The following is a 19,621-nucleotide window of genomic DNA, read 5'->3' as shown; positions in this document are numbered from 1 at the left end:
GGAAAGAAATTTAAAAAGGAACTAGATTAAATTACTATTATTCCTCACTTTGAGCACAAAATTCACAAAAGGGGGGATTAATAAACTTGGCTGAATTCATGGCTTGATCACTTGGCATTTTTTAAAAAACTACTATTGTGCTGTTAGAAGGTGTTTGTTTACACCCTCTCATTCCCAGTCGACAACTGTGAAGGGGTGACTACAGCTGTTGCTTAGGCCCTGTTTTAATGAATTGGATACTATGCACTAGAAATTTACTTTGCTGCATGACCTAGTTTTGGAGGAAATGGTCAGCAAGGTTCCAGCTCCCGGCTGTTCTGAAGTCTGCCCCTTGCATTCAAGAAGCCTGGCGGGTGGGCCGGGAGAGAGCTCCCGGTCATCTTTCACCCGTGGGCACGCACCACCTTGGAAAAGTGGGAATATCTCTAGTAAGGGCAGGGGTGGGGGAGGTACCAGGGAACTGGTAAGGAGGGTGGCGGAAGCCCTGTGATATTAGGTTAAGGTGCCCAGTGGGGATGAATAAGGAAAGGCAGGTGGCGTTGGAGTGAGATACTTTGCAACGGTGATGGTCAGAAGCCAGATGGCATTAGAGATGATTGAGGTCATGATGGAGGGAAGTCCTCGGGGCAAGATCCCTGTTGCTATGTCTGGGAAAGTGAAATGGCCTGATTTTAACCTGGTTATTCCTGTATATCCAGTGTATAATTCAGTTAACCCCTCTTCTGCAGCGTTTTTCTTTTTGCTTATTTCATTACCAAATGCTGTCTTCTGTTGCAGTATTCCTATCCGGGCCCCTCTCTGGTGCCACAGCAGGTTGGTAGAGATGATAGCTTACTGTACTCTCTGATTCTGACCTCCGATGGAGCATTGTCGTGGTCTGAGTCGGGTGCGGAAGGATTTGTTGAAGGGCAGCCTGCATATCACGTTCCTCGTGAATTTTCAGAACCAAGGAGGGGTGTGCCCTTCAAGGTTAGCGGAAAACAAATTGTGCCAAATTCATGTCTTGTTCCCGTTGTGAGGACAAGTGACCCTTCATTCCATCTTCAATTAACCATATCTCCCCACAGTATTATTTTTATGGCGGGAGGGGGCAGTAGGATCATCTACATACATTTCAACTCAGATACACCATCATATCACATTCATTTCTTTGTCTAATGAGTTACTGAACGCAGTGGTTCAAAGCCAGCTTCTCCATTCTTCCTGTCTCCAGCTGCTTAGAGACCATTAGAACTGGAAATATAGACTGGCCCTACTCGCTGGGAGGGTGGGGGGGTAGCGGGGGAGGTGACAGGGTCCCGCTCGCTGGGGGGGGGTGGGGGAGTGACAGGGTCCCGCTCGCTGGGGGGGTGGGGGAGTGACGGGGCCACGCTCGCTGGGGGGGGTGGGGGAGTGACGGGGCCACGCTCGCTTGGGGGGGGGTGGGGGAGTAACGGGGCCACGCTCGCTGGGGGGGTGACGGGGCCACGCTCGCTGGGGGTGGGGGGGTGACGGGGCCCGGCTCTCTGTGGGTGGGGGGGGTGACGTGGCCCCGCTCTCTGTGGGTGGGGGGGGGGTGACGGGGCCCCGCTCGCTGGGAGTGGGGGGGTGACGGGGCCCTGCTTGCTGGGGGTGGGGGGGGGTTGATGGGGCCCCGCTCCCAGGGGACGGGGGGTGACTGCATGACTGCGGGCATAAAATTCATTGGGTTTTTTTTAATCATGTATTGTTGAGTGTCAGAGTAAAGCTGCTGTGATGTTGTCACGGTGTCGGAATGTTTTTACTACGCTGCTCCTTCCCCAGTTGGACACGTTAATTTCTCCTTGTCCCCTCACAGACAGCATGAGAACCCCGAACCCCGAACCCCTCCCCCTAAAATAAGGCCGTAGAATCCTACCCGTTGATAAACAGCTGCTTGCGGTGACGTCACATCTTGATGCTTTACAGATTGAAACTAAGTGCCCAGGGAGAATGGCTTCACTATATTTTTCTGCCTTATTAACAGCTGTCGGATACCAGTAGCAGCACAGAGCAAGAGGAGCAGAGAGATCGCATCAAGGAACTGCAGGGAGCTTCAGGTAACTGGCATCGATATAAATTACTTGCTGTGCCTTGGCCACCCCGTGAATAGAAATATCCAGGCTGCTGAGGCCATTCCATGGCCATTCAGCTGATTAAAAATGTGTTTTGCAAACCCTGAATGTCCTTGCATAATACTGCAGCCACGAGTAGTACAAGGAAGTTCCCATGTCCTGGGGCTTTTTTTTTACACAGTGCCTCTTTTTCTTCAATTCTTGCCATTTTTCCCGATCTATCCCTTTCTACTCCTACTTATAATCAGTCACATTCTTGAACTTTTATCCTTCTCTCCTTTTTCCATCCCATACCCCAATCTTTTAGATTCCTGAGGTCTTATCCAATTTTTCCCCCCCTTTTATTCTCCATCAATTCTGTCTGTTTCAATACTCGTCGCACCGTCTCCTACCCTGTCCAATTCTTCCCCCACCCCCAAACTAGATCTTCTTACATCCCTCATTCTTCCCTTCTTTCTACAAGTACAGGCATTTAATACCCAAGCTTCATCATCTAATCACTGCTACCTGATTCATGTCACCTTCTCTCTATTCTTTTCAACCATGGTGCTGCTAGGCCTCCCCCTTCACCCCCCGGCTTCTCCAAAACATATTTTTAAAAAGAATATCCTGGGTTGAAGGCATCACATCCTAAGCCTATGAGATCACAAAAATATACGTGCGACCCGATGACCGAAAACTACACTGCAAAAGAATTTTACAAGGAGTCCCACTTAAGCATTAAAAAATTCTAAATACCTATTTTTGTCTACCACACACATTGTTCCTGCTCACTCTACCATGAAACTGTCAGGAAGTGAATTTCCCAAGAGGATTGATCCCATGTGGCTACTTATCTTTTCTACCAATCTTTGGAGAAGTACTGAGCATCCTCTCATTCCACAAAGTGTGACATAGGTGCTGGGAATCCCAACAACTCTCTCCACCTCAGTATAGCAACAGATTTTATGTCTTCCTGCCTTTCTCTCTTTCAAAAACCTCTCCCTTTGATCGTGTCTTCAGTCTTCAGACAAAAGGTTCCTTCACTTTCTACCCAGTGCCCACCTTTCTCTCCCTTGTATAACGGAAATGTTGGTCTATGTGAGGAGCACTTTATAAATGTAAAGTATCAAAACTGTTGCTGTTGTGAGGTGGGATGGGTTGTTGGGATTCCTGGCACAGCAGATCCTTGACTTAAGTTGGGAAATTCACTTCCTGCCTCTCATCAGGGGTGAGCGGGAGTGGAATATGACATGAGGCGAGTGGGGATTGGTGATTTTTGCCCCAAAAGGGAACCAGATGTGAGACCGTTACTGACCGAGGCCTGGAACAATCTAGGAAGGGATTAGGTGGTAGGGTTCGCTATTTGTTCCCGCGTTGAAGGGTGAAGGAACAGTCAAAGACTAGTTACTTAAACACTGTATGACTGTGAGGTCACACTTTGAATATTCTGGGCAATTTTTGGGACTGTTATTTTAAAAGGGCATTGATCCATTTGAGTAGCTGGAGAAGCCCCACAGTTGGCTTCCCTGAGCTAAGGAGAGAAAAAACCAGCCAGAGCTCCCTCTACTGATCAGCCAGAGACCCCTGCTGGCAAGTGCGTGTATGTGGATATTGGGTGAGGACAAGATCAAGCTTGGTTTTGATGCATGGTCAAACGGGCTGCCAACATTCACTGGGTTCACACGTGATGACTGGCCACTTGGGCATGGTGCCAGAGGGTGAACCGTACCCTAGTGTAAGTCTGTACCTTCAGGACAGGAGGGCAGAAAATCAGGAGCATCCCCAATGGTGTTCCTTCACTTCTGGAATGTGGTGCCATATCCATGAGACTGCATTGATCAGTCGTAAACCCAGCGACACATAGGAACAAGAATAGGCCCATAGCAGCAAATTGGGGCTTTGCTTTCTTAAATGCTCCTGTAATTCCGTACAAAAGGTGTGTGTGTGTGTGTGTGTGTGTGTGGTTTTAAAAACACAGCCAAGTCTTAAAAATTGTGTACATGGAGCATTAACCACTTCCTGCCTGGTGTATTCTTTGTAGTACTGTAAAATATAATCCTGTATTATTATTTTAACAGCCTCTTCTTTGACCAGTTGCATTTGTCTTTACCTGTTTACAGTGTCTGGACACATCCCTTTGCCGTGCACCCTTAAGCACGATGGTGGCAGGTAAGGATAAGCATTTCACAATCTGCTTTCCTAATAAACTTCAGTTTTTAGACGCAGGAAGATCCATTGGAGGATAGAACTACAAACTATACTTTGCAAGGCACTTAAGCGATTCCTGTTTGAGGCTTAAGCTCTTTTTAAAAATTTATTTATTTTCTCCATTGCCTAACTCCCCACCTCCCCCCTCAATTTTCTTCGCACTCATGCGAGGATTTGACTTCCCCTGTTGCTGATTGTCTTCTGATAACTTGGCAAAGTAGCTATTTCTCATGCACGAGCCAAGACGTTCATCAGAACTGAGTCCAAATCTTGCCCTTGTCTGGTGTTTACACAACAATAACTTGCATTTATATAGTGCCTTTAACATAGTAAAACATCCCAAGGTGCTTCACAGGAGCGATTATCAAACAAAATTTGACACCAAGCCACATAAGATATTAGGACAGGTGACCAAAAGCTTGGTCAAAGAGTCAAGTTTTAAGGAGCATCTTAAATGAGGAGGGAGAAGCAGAGAGGTTTAGGGAGAGAATTCCAGAGCTTAGGCCCTAGGCAGCTGAAGGCACGACCGCCAACGGTGGAGCGATTAAAATCGGGGATGCACAAGAGGCCAGAAGAGGCACTTTCTTGCAGAAGTCAATGGGCAGCAGTCAGATATCAAAACCTTGGCAGATACTCAATTCTCAAGGCCAGGTGCACTGTACTGCCCCTCCTGGCTTAGATCAGCATAGCCCTAGCCTTGGAATCTGGGACCTTCTGGTCTGTGTGGTTTTTAGTTTCACATTGGCTTTACCAAATGAGCCGAGTGGAGTGGAGTGGGAGGGGCGATGGTATTTCCTATCTCTTGTTTTTCCCATGTTGTGCACTGTTCCTCACCAGCAAGCACCTGCCAATGAGACTGGGAAACTATCTCAAGTTTCAAGTCTCACTCCAGATCCTAGGGGACACAGTCCCACCATACACAACGGTCCTTAAATTGATACACTCACTCAGAGAAGCTGCAGATTGACTGGTGTGGGAAATAGAAAAATGTCACATTGCTTCAGTAGGGATTGTTCTTCCGAGGTTGAGGCAGAATAAAGGGAACTTTACTCTGCATCTCGCATGCTTTACCTGACCTGGGAGTACTTGATGCTGACACTGGGTGCACCAAATGGGAATCGTTTCTGGTCTCTGCACCCAGTCCCATAGGTAAAGGACAGAATACCAATGCACTGCATCACCGAGCCCCAGAAATGAAAGCATACTGCATCAGCTCACTTTTCTAATTGTTTAAATTCTTGTAAACAATTTTACAACACCAAGTTATAGTCCAGCAATTTTATTTTAAATTCACAAGCTTTCGGAGGCTTCCTCCTTCCTCAGGTACATTTACCTGAGGCAGGAGGAAGCCTCCGAAAGCTTGTGAATTTAAAATAAAATTGCTGGACTATAACTTGATGTTGTAAAATTGTTTACAATTGTCAACCCCAGTCCATCACCGGCATCTCCACATCATGTTTAAATTCTGGTTTTGATGACATTGCATAAAGCTGTGTACCTTTTTTTCCCCCCAATTTTAGTTCAAACTCCAGCGTTAAACCGAAATTGAGGATGAAGGTCCCGTATGTGCGGTTAGAGCGATTGCAGATTGATCTGTCCACTGACACTGAGCTCCCAACCTTCAAACTGTTACCAGGCAGTGGCCAGGATGAGTTCAGCCTGATCATCATCGAAGGAGATGGCTTGCCTTTGAATCCATCCTTCACGGTATATATGGACTTGTTTTAAATATTTCTTCGTTGGAATGACAGAGTTTCCAGCCCTGCAAATCCATTCTCTCAAACTTTTTATATTCTAAACATTTGTTTATCTGAAATTGTGGAATTGGATAATTACAGTCTGCTCTTAATTCAAAGTCATTTAAAGCAAATTTCTTTCTTCACGAATTTCTCATTTTGTTCTGCTATTTATGTTGCTCAAGTCAAATTATTGGATAATTCACTTTGAAGCCCATAAATGACTTTGAATTATCAGGAGTAGGCCGTATTTGAAAAAGGTTATAAAAGGATACGGAGAAAGAGAAGTAAAATGGGATTAGAATAGCTCGCTCCAGTTCAAGAACTAGCACAGGCACGATGGGCTGAGTGGTCTCTTTCTGTGCTGTAATTTCTACTATTGCGTGCTCGTAGCCTGCTCATTTTTAACTTGGTATGTTGCCGCTTCTATGTGAACCCTTCACCGCGGAGAGCGGCTTTACTCGCGTCAACTTTTGTCCGTTACCCTCGTGACCTCCAGTTTAGGTCACTTCAAAAGTCTCCTCTTTCGCCAAAGCAAATACGGTCGCTCTTTTCACATTGGTGTAGAATTGCTGGCATCCTAGAAAACCTCTTAATATCATTAAATCCAAGCATTAGGCGGCCTCGGAGAATAATCGTTATCTGACGGGTTGAGTTAATAAAACTGAATTTGCAGTTGCTGATTTGGTCGATTAGAAAATACGTTCCCTGTAACTCAAAAGTATAAATTGAATCTTCATAAAACTTAAAATATCGGGATAAAAATTCTGATGCGCTGCTCCTTGGCATTTGGTGGGAGTGGATTTTCCGTCCATTTAATGAATCACGGGCAATTTTGCATGCACTCCAGATCGGAATTTCTCTTCTCCCTCCTCCCGCCCCCCTTGTAATTATCGTTCTGTTGGAAGTAACTTGTTAAAGTATATTAAACCCAATATAAATTCTGTTCATTACGAAATAGGGTTTTCTACATTACTCAGATTGCATTTCTTACCTTTTAAGAAACCTGGAGAGTATAATTATGCCTTTGGGGATATCATAAATTATGCTAATTAAAGTATGTAAATCAGATTACCAAAGAAGTTTTTCTCCTATTATGCAAAATATGCATCATATTTTCACAAGACTCGAAGGATGGGATGTTTTTTTAAAAAATTAATTCTCGGGATATGGGCATCGCTAACAAGGCCGGCATTTATTGCCCATCCCTAGTTGCCCTTGAGAAGGTGGTGATGAGCTTCCTTGAACCGCTGCAGTCCGTGTAGTGAAGGTGCTCCCACAGTGCTGCCACTTTCAATTATCAACTTACCAGCCGGTGTGGCAGTAACGGTGCTACGACTGAGCTCCGTCACCCGGGCCAAGGAGGGAAAAATCAGTCAGGGCTCCTACTCCTGATCTCTATCCAGTGATACCTGTTGGAAAGTGCACGTGTGAATGTCAGTGGAGGGCAGAACAGTGCTCAACTGTACTGCCTGCTGTTCAAATAGCCTAACAATCGGTATCGAGGCTAATTCACAGGTGTGGGAGGGTGCCTGGTGCTCATGGAAGCGTCAATACCTTCAGGAAAGGAGGTGGACTCGGCCGGGGGGTGGGGGGGGGGGGAGAGAGAATATCGCCAGAAGAAAGTTGCCACATAAATCGTTTCTCTGCACAGGAAACGTTCCTTTTACCCATCAGTGCCCAGGACTCCGGAGGTGTTGCTATGTTGACTGACAGTTCAGTCTTATTGGAAAGTTGCTTCCCCCTTCTCCAAACATCATTAAAAAATAAGCTATAACTCGCCCAAATAGATAGATTGGTATTTGTAGCAAATAAGCTGGAAGGTCGGTTAATTGAAGCAATATAATCAGAGGGGCAATAACCTCACAAACGTCTACATGTGAACAGTGTACAGATTGATCACTGGGAATGAAAGCTGGATTATTTCATTATTTTAAAAATTGTGTGCATATTTTTCTACAGTTTAAAAGGCTTAACTTTTCCTCTGAAATGTTTTGACTAATGTATAGCAGGGGTATGCATTCATACTCCAAGTACTACTCTGAAACTCCAGCCTCTCTGAGGAATCGCTCTCAGCGGGAGAAGCTTGGAGCGGTACTGTGGAGACAAACACAGTGCTGCCTCGGCTACGGAGACGTTCGCGTGCTCGGTGAGGGGGGGGGGGGGTTATTGACCTCCATCTGTGCACCATCATGGCACTGCGTGGAGGAAATAGCTGTCTTCGGGTTACCCTGCTGTGTACTTCCAGAGGAGGCAGCTCCTGCTGACTGCTGTACACTGTGTCATGCCTGACAGGAAGAGTAGCTGAAGGGAACCGAAAAAGGGAAAAAGCTGGGTCACAAGGCAATGTAAAATAAACAATTAGGAACATAGGAACAGGAGGAGGCCGTTCAGCCCCTCGAGCCTGTTTTGCCATTCAATTAGATCATGGCTGATCTGTATCTCAACTCCCATTTACCAGCCTTGGTTCTGTAACCCTTAATACCCTTGCCTAACAAAAATCTATCAATCTCAGTTTTGAAATTTTCAATTGACCCCCAGCCTCAGTAGCATTTGAGTTCCAGATTTGTGCCAAGAAGTGCTTCCTGACATCACTGTAGAATGGCCTTGCTCTAATTTTAAGGTTATGCCCCCCTTGTTCTGGACTCCACCCCCCCCCCCCCCCCACCAGAGGAAGTAGTAATTCTGTTTCTGACTTGCAGGCACCGACTCTGGAGAGCACCCTGACCCCACCAAACTCGGCCTCTCCCGCGTCAGAAACTGAAATCGAATTTGTGTTTAACGAGAGGACTGAGGTAGCAAGCAAGCGTTCCCACCATGCCCTGAGCCCCACGCCCTCCCCCAGTGAAAAGTCGCCCGGAAGCATACCGGACCTGAAGTCATCTCCGCTGTGCAGCGTCAGTGAGAAAGGCGAGGAGTCGGATGAGGTCGTCTGCGTCGTTTGTCGGAAAGGAGGCGAGCTGGCATGTTGTAGTCGTTGCCTGAAGGTGTTTCACGTTGACTGCCACGTTCCTGCTCTGCTGAGTGTGCCCAGGTGAGTCCATCGTGAAACGGGTCGAAATAAAAAGTGCTGAACTTACGATGGGTGAACTCTGATGGCCCGGTTAAGGCAGTGAGTAGCTGAGCCGTACTGCCCAGGAGGAAGGTCTCTGGTGCAACCCCCATCTGATCTGAGTTAGCTCTTTATCCCACCCTTTCCCCTACGCGACGTGCATTTGATCATTTTCCAGCAAATGTTATGGGAAAGCAATTAGGAGCGAAAGCCATGGCCAGGGAATTGATCCAAGGTCCAGTCTGGGTGTGGTACTAATTCCTACAGCTGAGCAGATCCCAGTTACAACTCCCGGGCTGCTGAATTAGCTGGGGTAGCAGTCGGGCCCTACAGTTACCCTCAGTACTCTGAGCTGGGGATTGTAATATTGAACCTAGATTCCTACTCCTGATTACTTATTCAGTAATCTTGGCTTGAAAGTGCATGGGTGTTGACAAGATTGAGCTCAATATTGATGTCCTCCAAGGTGGAATCGCCTGCTGCCACTCACTTCCTGGGCGTGCAGATGAAGAATGAGTATTTGGGTGAAGTAGGGGAGTGTTGTCAGCATCCATTCAACTATACCCAACAAGAGTCAACACCAGCAGTTGAAGAGGGGAGATTATTTGGAAATGTATCTGCAATTTTTAGAAATATTAAAAACAGTACATCACATTTCACAAGTCACACTTCATTAAAGATGCAAAACAATCTTAAAATGCTGGGTGTTACTGAGCTGCAACCTGAAACTTCCAGTCCAGTCCGCAAAGTTCCCTGACCAAACAACAATTAAACTGAGTGACCTCAGGCTGTGTTTACTTAACATCAGTTGGATATTGTAGCCTTAGAAGAGGCCAGCTTAAACACAACTCCCATCAGCAGCAGAATAATATATTTTGTAGAATTACATTGAATGTACAGCACAGAAACGGGCCATTCGGCCCAACTGGTCCATGCTGGTGTTTATGCTCCACACGAGCCTCCTCCCTCCCCTCTTTATCTAACCCTATCAGCATAACCTTCTATTCCTTTCTGCCTAATGTGTTTATCTAGCTTCCCCTTAAATGCATGCTATTTGCCTCAACCACTCCTTGTGGTACTGAGTTCCACGTTTTAACCATTCTGGGTAAAGAAGTTTCTCCTGAATTCCCTATTGGATTCATTAGTGACTATCTTATAGTCATATTTATGGCCCCTAGTTTTGGTCTCCCACATGAGTGGAAATATCTTCTCTACATCTACCCTATCAATCTTAAAAACCTCTATCAGGTCACCCCTCAGCCTTCTCATTTTATACAGAAATGTTCAATCTTTCCTGATAGGTACAACCTCTCATTTCTGGTAGCAACCTTGTAAATCTTTTTTTGCGCCTTCTCCAGTGCCTCTATATCCATTTTATAATATGGTGACCAGAACTGTGCACATTGCTCTAATACGGTGCATTACAATGCTCCTGTCATTGTAAAATATCATAACATCTTGAACGACACCATGGGATATCTGCTAGTATTATATGTTTTTAAATTCGGGTGAAGTTCATTGTGAGTGACCTCTTTGTTTCTTTTTCTGCAGTGTCGAATGGACATGTTCGATATGTGTGGATTTGGCAGCATCTGAAGTACAGACTGAAAGTTCACCAGCAGCATTAGAAAGCAGCAGTAGTGCTGCAGTGGAGGGCCTGTGCCCTCTCGATCAGAGGGTTTGTACTGAAACTGGAAATACATATGACATATGAGCAGGATTCCTCTCCCTCTGTGATTTGTTAAGATTGATAGATAAATTAGAGAGTGCAACATATTCACTCAGACCAGAAAGTCCCAGGTTGTAATCTCAGTCTATGCTGAGTTAGCTGTTCTCCATTGGGGGAGCAGCAATTAACCCTCATTGGCCCTTGACTAGGGAAGGAAAAATCAGTCTGGGTTCATGCCGCTGATCGCGGTCTAGTGTACCCCACTGAAAGACACTGGGTGCGATCAGGATTGGCTCGGCTGTGGTATTTGTCAAACTGCCTGCTGGCACTTGCTGTTGGGCTAACGCATGAAGAGTGACTACTTTGGAGAGGTACCAGAGTGACTGTTCCTCACATGCGTGGCTGACGGTGAGTTTCTGGAAGCTGTTTGACAGCGGGGACCAGGGACGGGAATGTCAGCCAGAGTTCCTGCCCTTGATTGCTGTTTGGTGCACGCGTGTGTGCGCACATTGGGTGAAGACTGGAGGTGATGCTTGAAATCAGTGCCTAGCCTGCCAACATTCACTGGCTGAGGATCACGCACAAGCAGTGGCCACTTGGGCCAGTACCTGTGAAACTGTCAACCAACACGAGTCGGCCTTCGAGGGGTGGAGGGATAACGGCAGAAAAGAAAAAGCAGCACCATTGAAAAAGAAAGTGTGTCCTCGGAGTGGAGGCGTGTTAGTGTTTATACACATTATGTAGGTGTCACAGCGATGCCAGTTTTGTGTGTCTCATTGTGGCATGTTTTTACAGAGATGTGAACACCTGCTGCTGCTGCTGCTCTCTCATAAGCTGAGTCAGGCCCTCCAAAACCCCACTGGATTCTCACAAGTAAGCATTTGAAGAATATCCCTTCAGTGAGCTCTTTGTGTGACTCTCTTGCTCAACTTGTTTATAAATTAAGTTGTCAAATATATCTATCTGTGTCTTCTATAATACATCAAGAATCTCGTGTCTAAGTGTCAGCCTTGGCTCAGTGGTAGCACTCTCTCCTCCGGGTTCAAGTCCCACTCCAGAGGCTTGAGCGCATAATCAAGGCTGACACACCCAGTGCCAGTACTGAGGGAGTGCTGCACTGTCGGAGGTGCCGTCTTTTGGATGAGACGTTAAACCAAGGCCCCGCCTGCTCTCAGGTGGACTGAAAAGATCTGGTGGCACTATTTCGAAGAAAAGCAGGGGCGTTCTCCCTGGTAACCTGGCTGATATTTATCCCTCAACCAACATCAGTAAAATAGATTATCTGGACATTATCTCATTGCTGTTTGTGGGACCTTGCTGTGCGCAAATTGGTTGCTGTGTTCCCTACATTACAACAGTGACTACACTTCAGAAGTACTTCATTGACTGTAAAATACTTTGGGAAGTCCTGAGGTTGTGAAAGGTGTTATATAAATACAAGTTCTTTCTTTGTCTGCATGCACTCCCTGTCAGCTTTTCCCATTATAAATACAAGACTTCAACCACAGGCTGCCCTTCAGCAAATTCTCTTCATTCTTCCTCCAGCCCCTCTACTTTCCAAGGCCCTTACTTAATCCACTCCTTGCCCTGGACCCAAAGTTAATCTTGCTCTTGTCATTGTTTCTTTTACAGTTGAAAAATCAGCGAGTAGACCTGCCTTCCATCAGAGCAAAACTTGAGAAGACGAGCTCACCCCGTTACTCCTCACCTGATGAGTTTGTGCTGGAGGCTCGATTAATGTTTAAGTCATTTGGCAAACTGATTCAGGTAAGGGAAAGGGCCAGCTGGTTATTTCCTGTTGCTTCATTTTCTGATGGTTCATTTACTTGTGCTTCTTGAGAAAGATGTGGCCACTTTTCACTCCCTGATCCCCTCTGCCTCTCCCACCTCCCTCTCTTTTAAGACACTCCATAAAACCCATCTTCTTGACCGAGCTTTTGATCACACTTTTAACCGCCCATCTTTGGCTTGACGTCCATTTTCTTCACACCGCCGAAGTGCCATGGGATGTTTTGCTATGGTAAAGGCACTGTATAAATGCACGGTGATTTTGATGGACAGAACACTTTTGCACTCTTGTAGAAATGCCACGAGTTGGAAGCTAACCTAGTGAGCTGAGAACATCAGTCCCAATGTTTGAAGTGCAACATCACCTTTCCATTGCCTGCATTCTATCCTTGTTGCCTCTTTGGGTAAGTTTGTAGATAGATTTGTTTGCAGGCCGGGGACAGGGAGCACACAGTACAGTGCTTGAATCGACTCAGATTCACAAATAGATATTGTTTTAAAAAAAATTTCTAGTGTCTCTCTCTGTGAACGTTTGTGTCGGCCTCAGCTCAGTGGGTAGATAACACTCATGCCTCTGAATCAAAAGGTTGTCGGTTTAACTCCCACTGCAGCTACTCGAACGCATAATCTAGGCTGACACATTAGTGCAGTACTGAGGGAGTGTCAGAAGTGGCATCTTTCGGATGAGATGTTAAACCAACTACCCCCTTGGGTGGACATAAAAGATCCCATGGCACTATTCGAAGAGCAGGGGAGTTCTCCCGGTGTCCTGGACAATATTTATCCCTCAACCAACATCACTGAAACACTGGTCATTTATCTCATTATTGTTTGTGGGACCTGGCTGCTGCGTTTCCCTACATTAGAACAGTGACTACACTTCAAAAGTACTTTATTTGGCTGTGGAAGCGCTTTGGAACATTCTGAGATCGTGATAAGTGTCATTTCAATAAAAGTTTGTTCTTTATTTCTTACATTAGCATTTGTTAACCACAAGATCAATATGATGCGTGATATCTCCCTGTTCCCAAATGATAAATGTGGCAGATAAGGGAATCTCTGTATTTTCAGATGCTTTTCAAGTCCTGCCTGAGGACTGTTGGGGAAAGCCAGGAGATTGTTAAAAAGCCTGCAAGGAGGGTTATTCACGGGAGACAAGTTTGGAGAGGCAGTCCAGGTCCCTGCAGTTAGCCATCAGCACCAGTGAGAGATGAAGATTATTGAGAATGTATCTGAAGACGCTGGGGTTGCTGGCTGCCTTTGGTCACTTGCCCAAGTGACCATTTTTGCTGACGAGCCAAGCCACTGAGTGCCAGAAAGCTTTCAACTGGAGGGCACCCCAGTAGAGCCCAGTCCTGTCCATACCTGACATAGATACGCAGACACTTTCCAGCAGAAACCCTAGCTGATTCTTTTGTCCCCCTTCCTTAGTCCACGAATCTGAGGCCAATTTTGGCAGCCAACTATAGCCCAGGCTAAGATCTGCCAACTTAGCACAGACCCAGGACCTTCCTGGCCTTTATGGCTCAGTTCCACCCTGGATAGAGCATTGGCTTCCGGTCCAGCAACGCCTCGATTTTAAAATTCTCATATTTGTTTTCAAATCCGTGCAGGGTCTCGCCCCCCAATTGCTGCACCATTGGTGTCTGTGCGTTCAGCAACCTAGGCCCGAAACTCTGAAATTCCTTCCCTAAACCTCTCTACCTCTCTCTCCTTCTTTAAGACGCTCCTTAAAACCTACCTCACCTGTCCTAATATCTCCTTACGTGGCTCAGTGACAAATTTTGTTTTAACACTCCTGTGAAGTGCCTTGGGACATTTTACAACATGAAAGGCGCTATATAAATGCAAGTTGTTGTGTTCACTAAACCACTGGATTATCTATGGGATTTATTTACACAGGAGAATTTTTTTTTTTAAAGTTTATGTTCAGCTGGTCCTTTTTCATTTGATTACAGTGATTTAAAAACAATTGTTTCCAATTGAATTCTTTTTAAGGACAAGGAGGTGGCCGAGTCTGTGAAGACGCTCGAGTCGTACTTCGAGGAGAAGTTGATGGACGTCTTCAGCAACAAAACCTTTGCCACCCCCCCGGTGGACGATGAGGAGATGGAGAGGGACAGCAGACACTGTGACCAAACTGACGCAAGGGAGCCGGCCTGTCCTACAGGTGACCTCGACAGCAGCCCAGCTAAAAGACGTCGGCTTGATGAAGACTAGCAACTCTGGAGCAGAAGCTCGTGTTTTGGAGACTGCTAACTTTGGATGAATGGTTGACAACAGATTGAGAGCAGGCAGCTCGGACTGATCTTGTTGGAATGACTTTTTCGACGAGACTGTAAATACACGACGGAGCCCCGGCTGTCTTCAGCTACCATGACGTTGTGAAAAGACTTTAAGTTTAAAAAGTATAAACCTGAGCCTGGGAGCTACTACATAAAGGACTTTTTCAGCTTCAGAAACGTCCAGTGTTGGGTTCGAGTCCTACTGGAGAATGAGTGCGAAGATAGTTTTGTTCTCTTGGTCCTGGCATTACTGAGACTTTTACGTGCAGAAGTCAGAGCCAGAGTTGTTTTTTTCTATGTGTAAACTGTATGTATTAAAGAATTCGATAATGTGTAATATACATTGTCTGTATTTCATGTTGAAATTCATACTGGATCATAGTAAAACAAAAAAGGAAATAAACTCATTTCTCTGAGGGGGAATCCTACATGTCACTCAGTAATAAAAAAAAATCCACGTATGTTGGGATTGCCAGACTCTCTTCATTTCCTAATCTCCCCCCTCCCCGTCCTCGACATGCTTGGAGTATGGTTCTAAGATACTGCCCGCTGTCGTGTACTATACCCCCAGGTTGGCCACTCTTCACGTGAGCCCAGGCAGTGAGTGTTGGCATTGAAGGAGAACCTGCTCCTGTTCTTACGCAAAGGACAGGATTGGGCTCGGTCGGTGAGCGGGAATGGGAACCTCTGATTGTCCGTCCACCCAGCCCTAGCCAAGGGGGCACTGAGGCCAACTGCTGCCCCTGACGGAGGTGAGCCAGCTCAGTATAGCCAGGGATCTTCAACTCTGTGTGCATCATTCAGTGCAGCCACTGAGACAACAGAGGGAAACACACACACACACAACTGATCTGTATCTCAATTACAGTTATCAGGTTTAAAAGGGGGCTTTGAAGATCTATGCAGTTGTTTCCAGTCTTCTCACTGTTAAAGGGAACAGCTCTCTTCTCACCATCAGTTATATTGTGCAGCGCGGCTGAGGCTTATTTTTCCTTAACCAGCATCCTGTCTGATGCTGATGTCACTTTAATTTTTTTTAATGAATAAAATATATGTTCGTGGGTAGATTTTTGTTATCCAATATTTTAATTAAAATGTGCAGATAGGAAGCCACGGCCCCACAAACGGCAATGTGTTTATTGATCAGATAATCTAGTTTTAGTGCCGATTGCAGGAGGGATGTTGGCCAGAACACCGGGAAAACACCCATGTCTTCTTTGACAAAGTGCTATGTCCTGAACAGGCAGGTGGGGCTTCGATTAAACTAAACATACTAAAAGCAACTTAATTATATTAAAGTTAGAACATATTAATTTATCATCAGTATTTGAACAAATGACTAACATACACGTTCCATTCCTAGCCTTGACATTGTAGTAATTCAGCACGGTGAAGCGTTCTTGCAAGATTTCCAAAATTCTTGGAGAAGATATCATATTCAAAACAGCCAGCTGAAGACACAGTGTCCGTCTTTGACCATACCCGTTTTACACTATAGCACAAAGTCAAGATCTACCCTGCAGTCTGGACAGTACCCTCAATAACATCCCTTCTGTCCAATGCTGAATTGGTAATGCAATGCCTCCTCCCTCTTTATTTATCCCTTCTGTAATATTCAGCATGGTTTCTCTCCCAGCCCCTTCCCCAGCTGAAGCCAAGTATCTGTCAAAGCTATGGCATCATTTGAGGCTCTTTTCTCTAGCAAGGCAAAGGGTGGGAGGTGACCCGATGGAGGTCTTTAAGATAATGATAATTAAGATAGGGTAGAGAAGATGTTTCCACTTGTGGGGAATCCAAAACTGGGGACCATAAATATAAGATAATCACTAATAAATCCAATAAGGAATTCAGGAGAAACTTCTTTACTCAGTGGTTAAAATGTGGAACTTGCTACCATGTGGAGCAGTTGAGGCGAATAGCATAGATATATTTAAGGGGAAGCTGAGTAAGGACATGAGGGAGAAAGGAATAGAAGGATATGTTGATAGGGTGAGTTGAAGGAGGCTCGTGTTATAGCGGGAAGTGCTCTTGAGAGGTTAAATGTATCTGACCAGGGAGAGCTTGATGGGATAGTTCTGAGCACACTGATAAATCTCAGCACATTCACCATCGGTCACAGGCTCCAAGCCCATAACTGCTGGTTCCTGGCCCAAGAAACACAACAGAAGTTTCAGAAACTCCAACAATCTGACACAATCATTGAGCTTTGAGATGAAACCCTTTTCCATCTTGAGTATGATGCACCTTAACTGTGCAGGCTGCCCATATCCACTAATATTAGAGCAATGACCTGGTGTTTCCCCTAAGACAGGTCTGCAATGGTACTGATATCCAAGAAAAAAGACCTGTCTGGGAGTTGGGTGGTGCAGTGGGTCAGACACTGGCCTTTTACCTCTCGGACCTGGGTTCAGAATCCAATCCAGACTGTTAATAGGATGAAAGTCCCTGTCTGCTGGCTATAAGAATCCAATATGAAATTATTTTATAAAGTCTCAATCAGCTCCAAGTGGGCCAGGGGTCCACAGCACAAACCTGCCTCTGATTTGGCTCTGAATGGCTACTCAGTCAAAGGGCACAGATGGCCGGTGTAGGAAGTGGAAAAAAGTCATACTAGTCGCACCAGCACAGGCACGATGGGCCAAATGGCCTCCTTCTGCGCTGTATGATTCTAGTATAGTAGGGGATGTTCTTCTGAAGTTGGGACTGAGGCACGTTGTTGGGGCAGAGCAGAGGGCTGACTGCGCTATAGCTGTGTTGGGGAGCGTCCCTCACCTCGCGCAAAGAAAAGTCTGCCGTTTTACGTGGCACGCACTTGGCAGCCGAAGTCACTGATAGAGATAAGGAGCAGGAATGCTGGCTGACATTTTGTTTCCTCCCTCTTTCCCTCTCGCCCACCTTGACCCAATGGCACTAAGGCCAATTGTGTCCCAGCTGAGTATCAGGCAAGTCAGCACTGGCCTGGGTGTTTCACCCATTTAACCATCGGGTGAAGCTATGGAGCATCTTGTGTACTTGTCAGAGTGAGCACGTGTGGGCCATGGAAGGACGGAACCCAGTCTCCTCGGTCAGCTTGCCAACGAGAACAGGAAGGTCTCCAGGTTCAATCCCCGCTGTTCGGAGAGTCAGCTGATCTGAACAAAAGGCAAAATTATGCAGATGCTGGAAATATTCAGCGGGCCAGGCAACTTCTGCAGGGAAACACAAGACAAGTCAGCCGATGTTTCGAGTCTAAAGACCCGGACTCAGGACTGGAAGATATTACAGATGGACAGCAAGGAACAGAAGAAGGGAAAGGGGGAAGGAAAAAAAAAACATACACACATGCAGGAAAAGAAATAGAATAACCTGTGAAATGTTATATCCCTCAACCAACAACACTAAAACAGATTATCAGGTCATTATCATGTTGCTGTTTGTGGGATCTTGCTGTGCACAAATTGGTTGCACGTTTCCTACATTACAACAGTGACGACACTTCAAATATACTTAATTTTGCCCGTCACGAGGCCGTGAAAGGGGCTATATAAATGCAAGCCTTTGTAGTATTTTTTCAGATATCTTTTAAGTTTCAGTTTAATTTTAATATCTCTATTTATCCACAGAATTCCACTCTTTGAAGTAGTTCCCTTTTTGCCTTATAGGGATATATTTATTTTGTACTCCACCCACCTCATGTTTGAAGGTTCCCCACCGCTGATGTGTCGTCCTATTTGCTAACGTTTCTGCCCAGTTATTTGGGATCAGATCCCTTCTTATCTCACGAAGCTCTGCATTTTTCCTAATTCAGCACCCTCATCTTTGATTCCTCTTTATCCTTTTCTATTTTGACGTTAAAACCTAGCTACGTTGTAGCTGCTATTTCCCAATTGTTCTCCTACTCTAATATCGATTATTTGCACGTTGTGAATGTGGCCCTTTAGTTAAAAGTTGACGAGCCGCACAATTGTCTCGAAATTAGCAGAAACGCTCAGCCTCGTTGAGTTGTGAGAACCTTCACTTTTAGGCACCTACTAACTGTCATGAGGAAGTGGTTTTGAGATCACATGATCAAAGTGTAAAAGTAGTGATTGTGGTACTTTCAGATTGAACATGCGCAAAGCAAGAGGAAAGGATTTAAACTCGAAACGGAGGGAGGGGGAGAGAAGCCACTCAATGGAACAATGGCCACTCAATGGTCAACAAACAACATGTTATTAATATTTCCTTGCTGGTAATTGTGGGAATGAGATACCCCCAAATATACATGTACCCCACACATCGGAGACCCACAAGCACACATCCCCCAACTCTACATTTCCCTCCCCTGTGTCTCCCATACCCCTGAATGTCTCCCATACCCGAGTGTGTCTCCCATACCCCCGAGTGTGTCTCCCATACGCAAGTGTGTCTCTCATACCCCCTGAGTGTGTCTCCCATACCCCCGAGTGTGTCTCCCATATCCAAGTGTGTCTCTCATACCCCCGAGTGTGTCTCCCATATCCAAGTGTGTCTCTCATACCCCCGAGTGTGTCTCCCATACGCAAGTGTGTCTCTCATACCCCGAGTGTGTCTCCCATACCCCCGAGTGTGTCTCCCATACGCAAGTGTGTCTCCCATACCCGAGTGTGTCTCCCATACCCCCGAGTGTATCTCTCATACCCAAATGTGTCTCCCATACCTGAGTGTGCCTCCATACCCCGAGTGTGTCACTCATACCCCGAGTGTGTCTCCCATACCCCCGAGTGTGTCTCCCATACCCAAGTGTGTCTCTCATACCCCCTGAGTGTGTCTCCCATACCCCCGAGTGTGTCTCCCATATCCAAGTGTGTCTCTCATACCCCCGAGTGTGT

At 45.9% G+C, this 19,621-nt stretch overlaps 1 protein-coding gene across 3 annotated transcripts in view; it reads left to right on the top strand.

Moving 5' to 3' along the window:
* Positions 1-15,129, top strand: part of LOC137305543 (transcription intermediary factor 1-beta-like) — a 78,812-nt gene extending 63,683 nt beyond the window's left edge. For 2 of the 3 annotated variants that reach the window (XM_067974404.1, XM_067974403.1), the window contains 8 exons: positions 1,985-2,057; positions 4,175-4,223; positions 5,783-5,969; positions 8,701-9,032; positions 10,602-10,728; positions 11,515-11,592; positions 12,352-12,486; positions 14,506-15,129. In XM_067974404.1, coding sequence (XP_067830505.1) covers positions 1,985-2,057; positions 4,175-4,223; positions 5,783-5,969; positions 8,701-9,032; positions 10,602-10,728; positions 11,515-11,592; positions 12,352-12,486; positions 14,506-14,727 — 1,203 coding nt within the window. In that variant the 3' untranslated portion in view covers positions 14,728-15,129. Of the gene's footprint in view, positions 1-777; positions 970-1,984; positions 2,058-4,174; positions 4,224-5,782; positions 5,970-8,700; positions 9,033-10,601; positions 10,729-11,514; positions 11,593-12,351; positions 12,487-14,505 lie in introns of all 3 variants that reach the window. The other variant, XM_067974402.1, reaches the window with a different exon arrangement.
* The last annotated feature ends 4,492 nt before the right edge of the window (positions 15,130-19,621 follow it).

Source organism: Heptranchias perlo, chromosome 40 (genome assembly GCF_035084215.1).
Source record: "Heptranchias perlo isolate sHepPer1 chromosome 40, sHepPer1.hap1, whole genome shotgun sequence".
Taxonomy (NCBI): Eukaryota; Metazoa; Chordata; class Chondrichthyes; order Hexanchiformes; family Hexanchidae; genus Heptranchias; species Heptranchias perlo.
The sequence above is the reverse complement of the archived record's forward strand: the minus strand, read 5'-3'. Positions and strand labels throughout refer to the sequence as shown.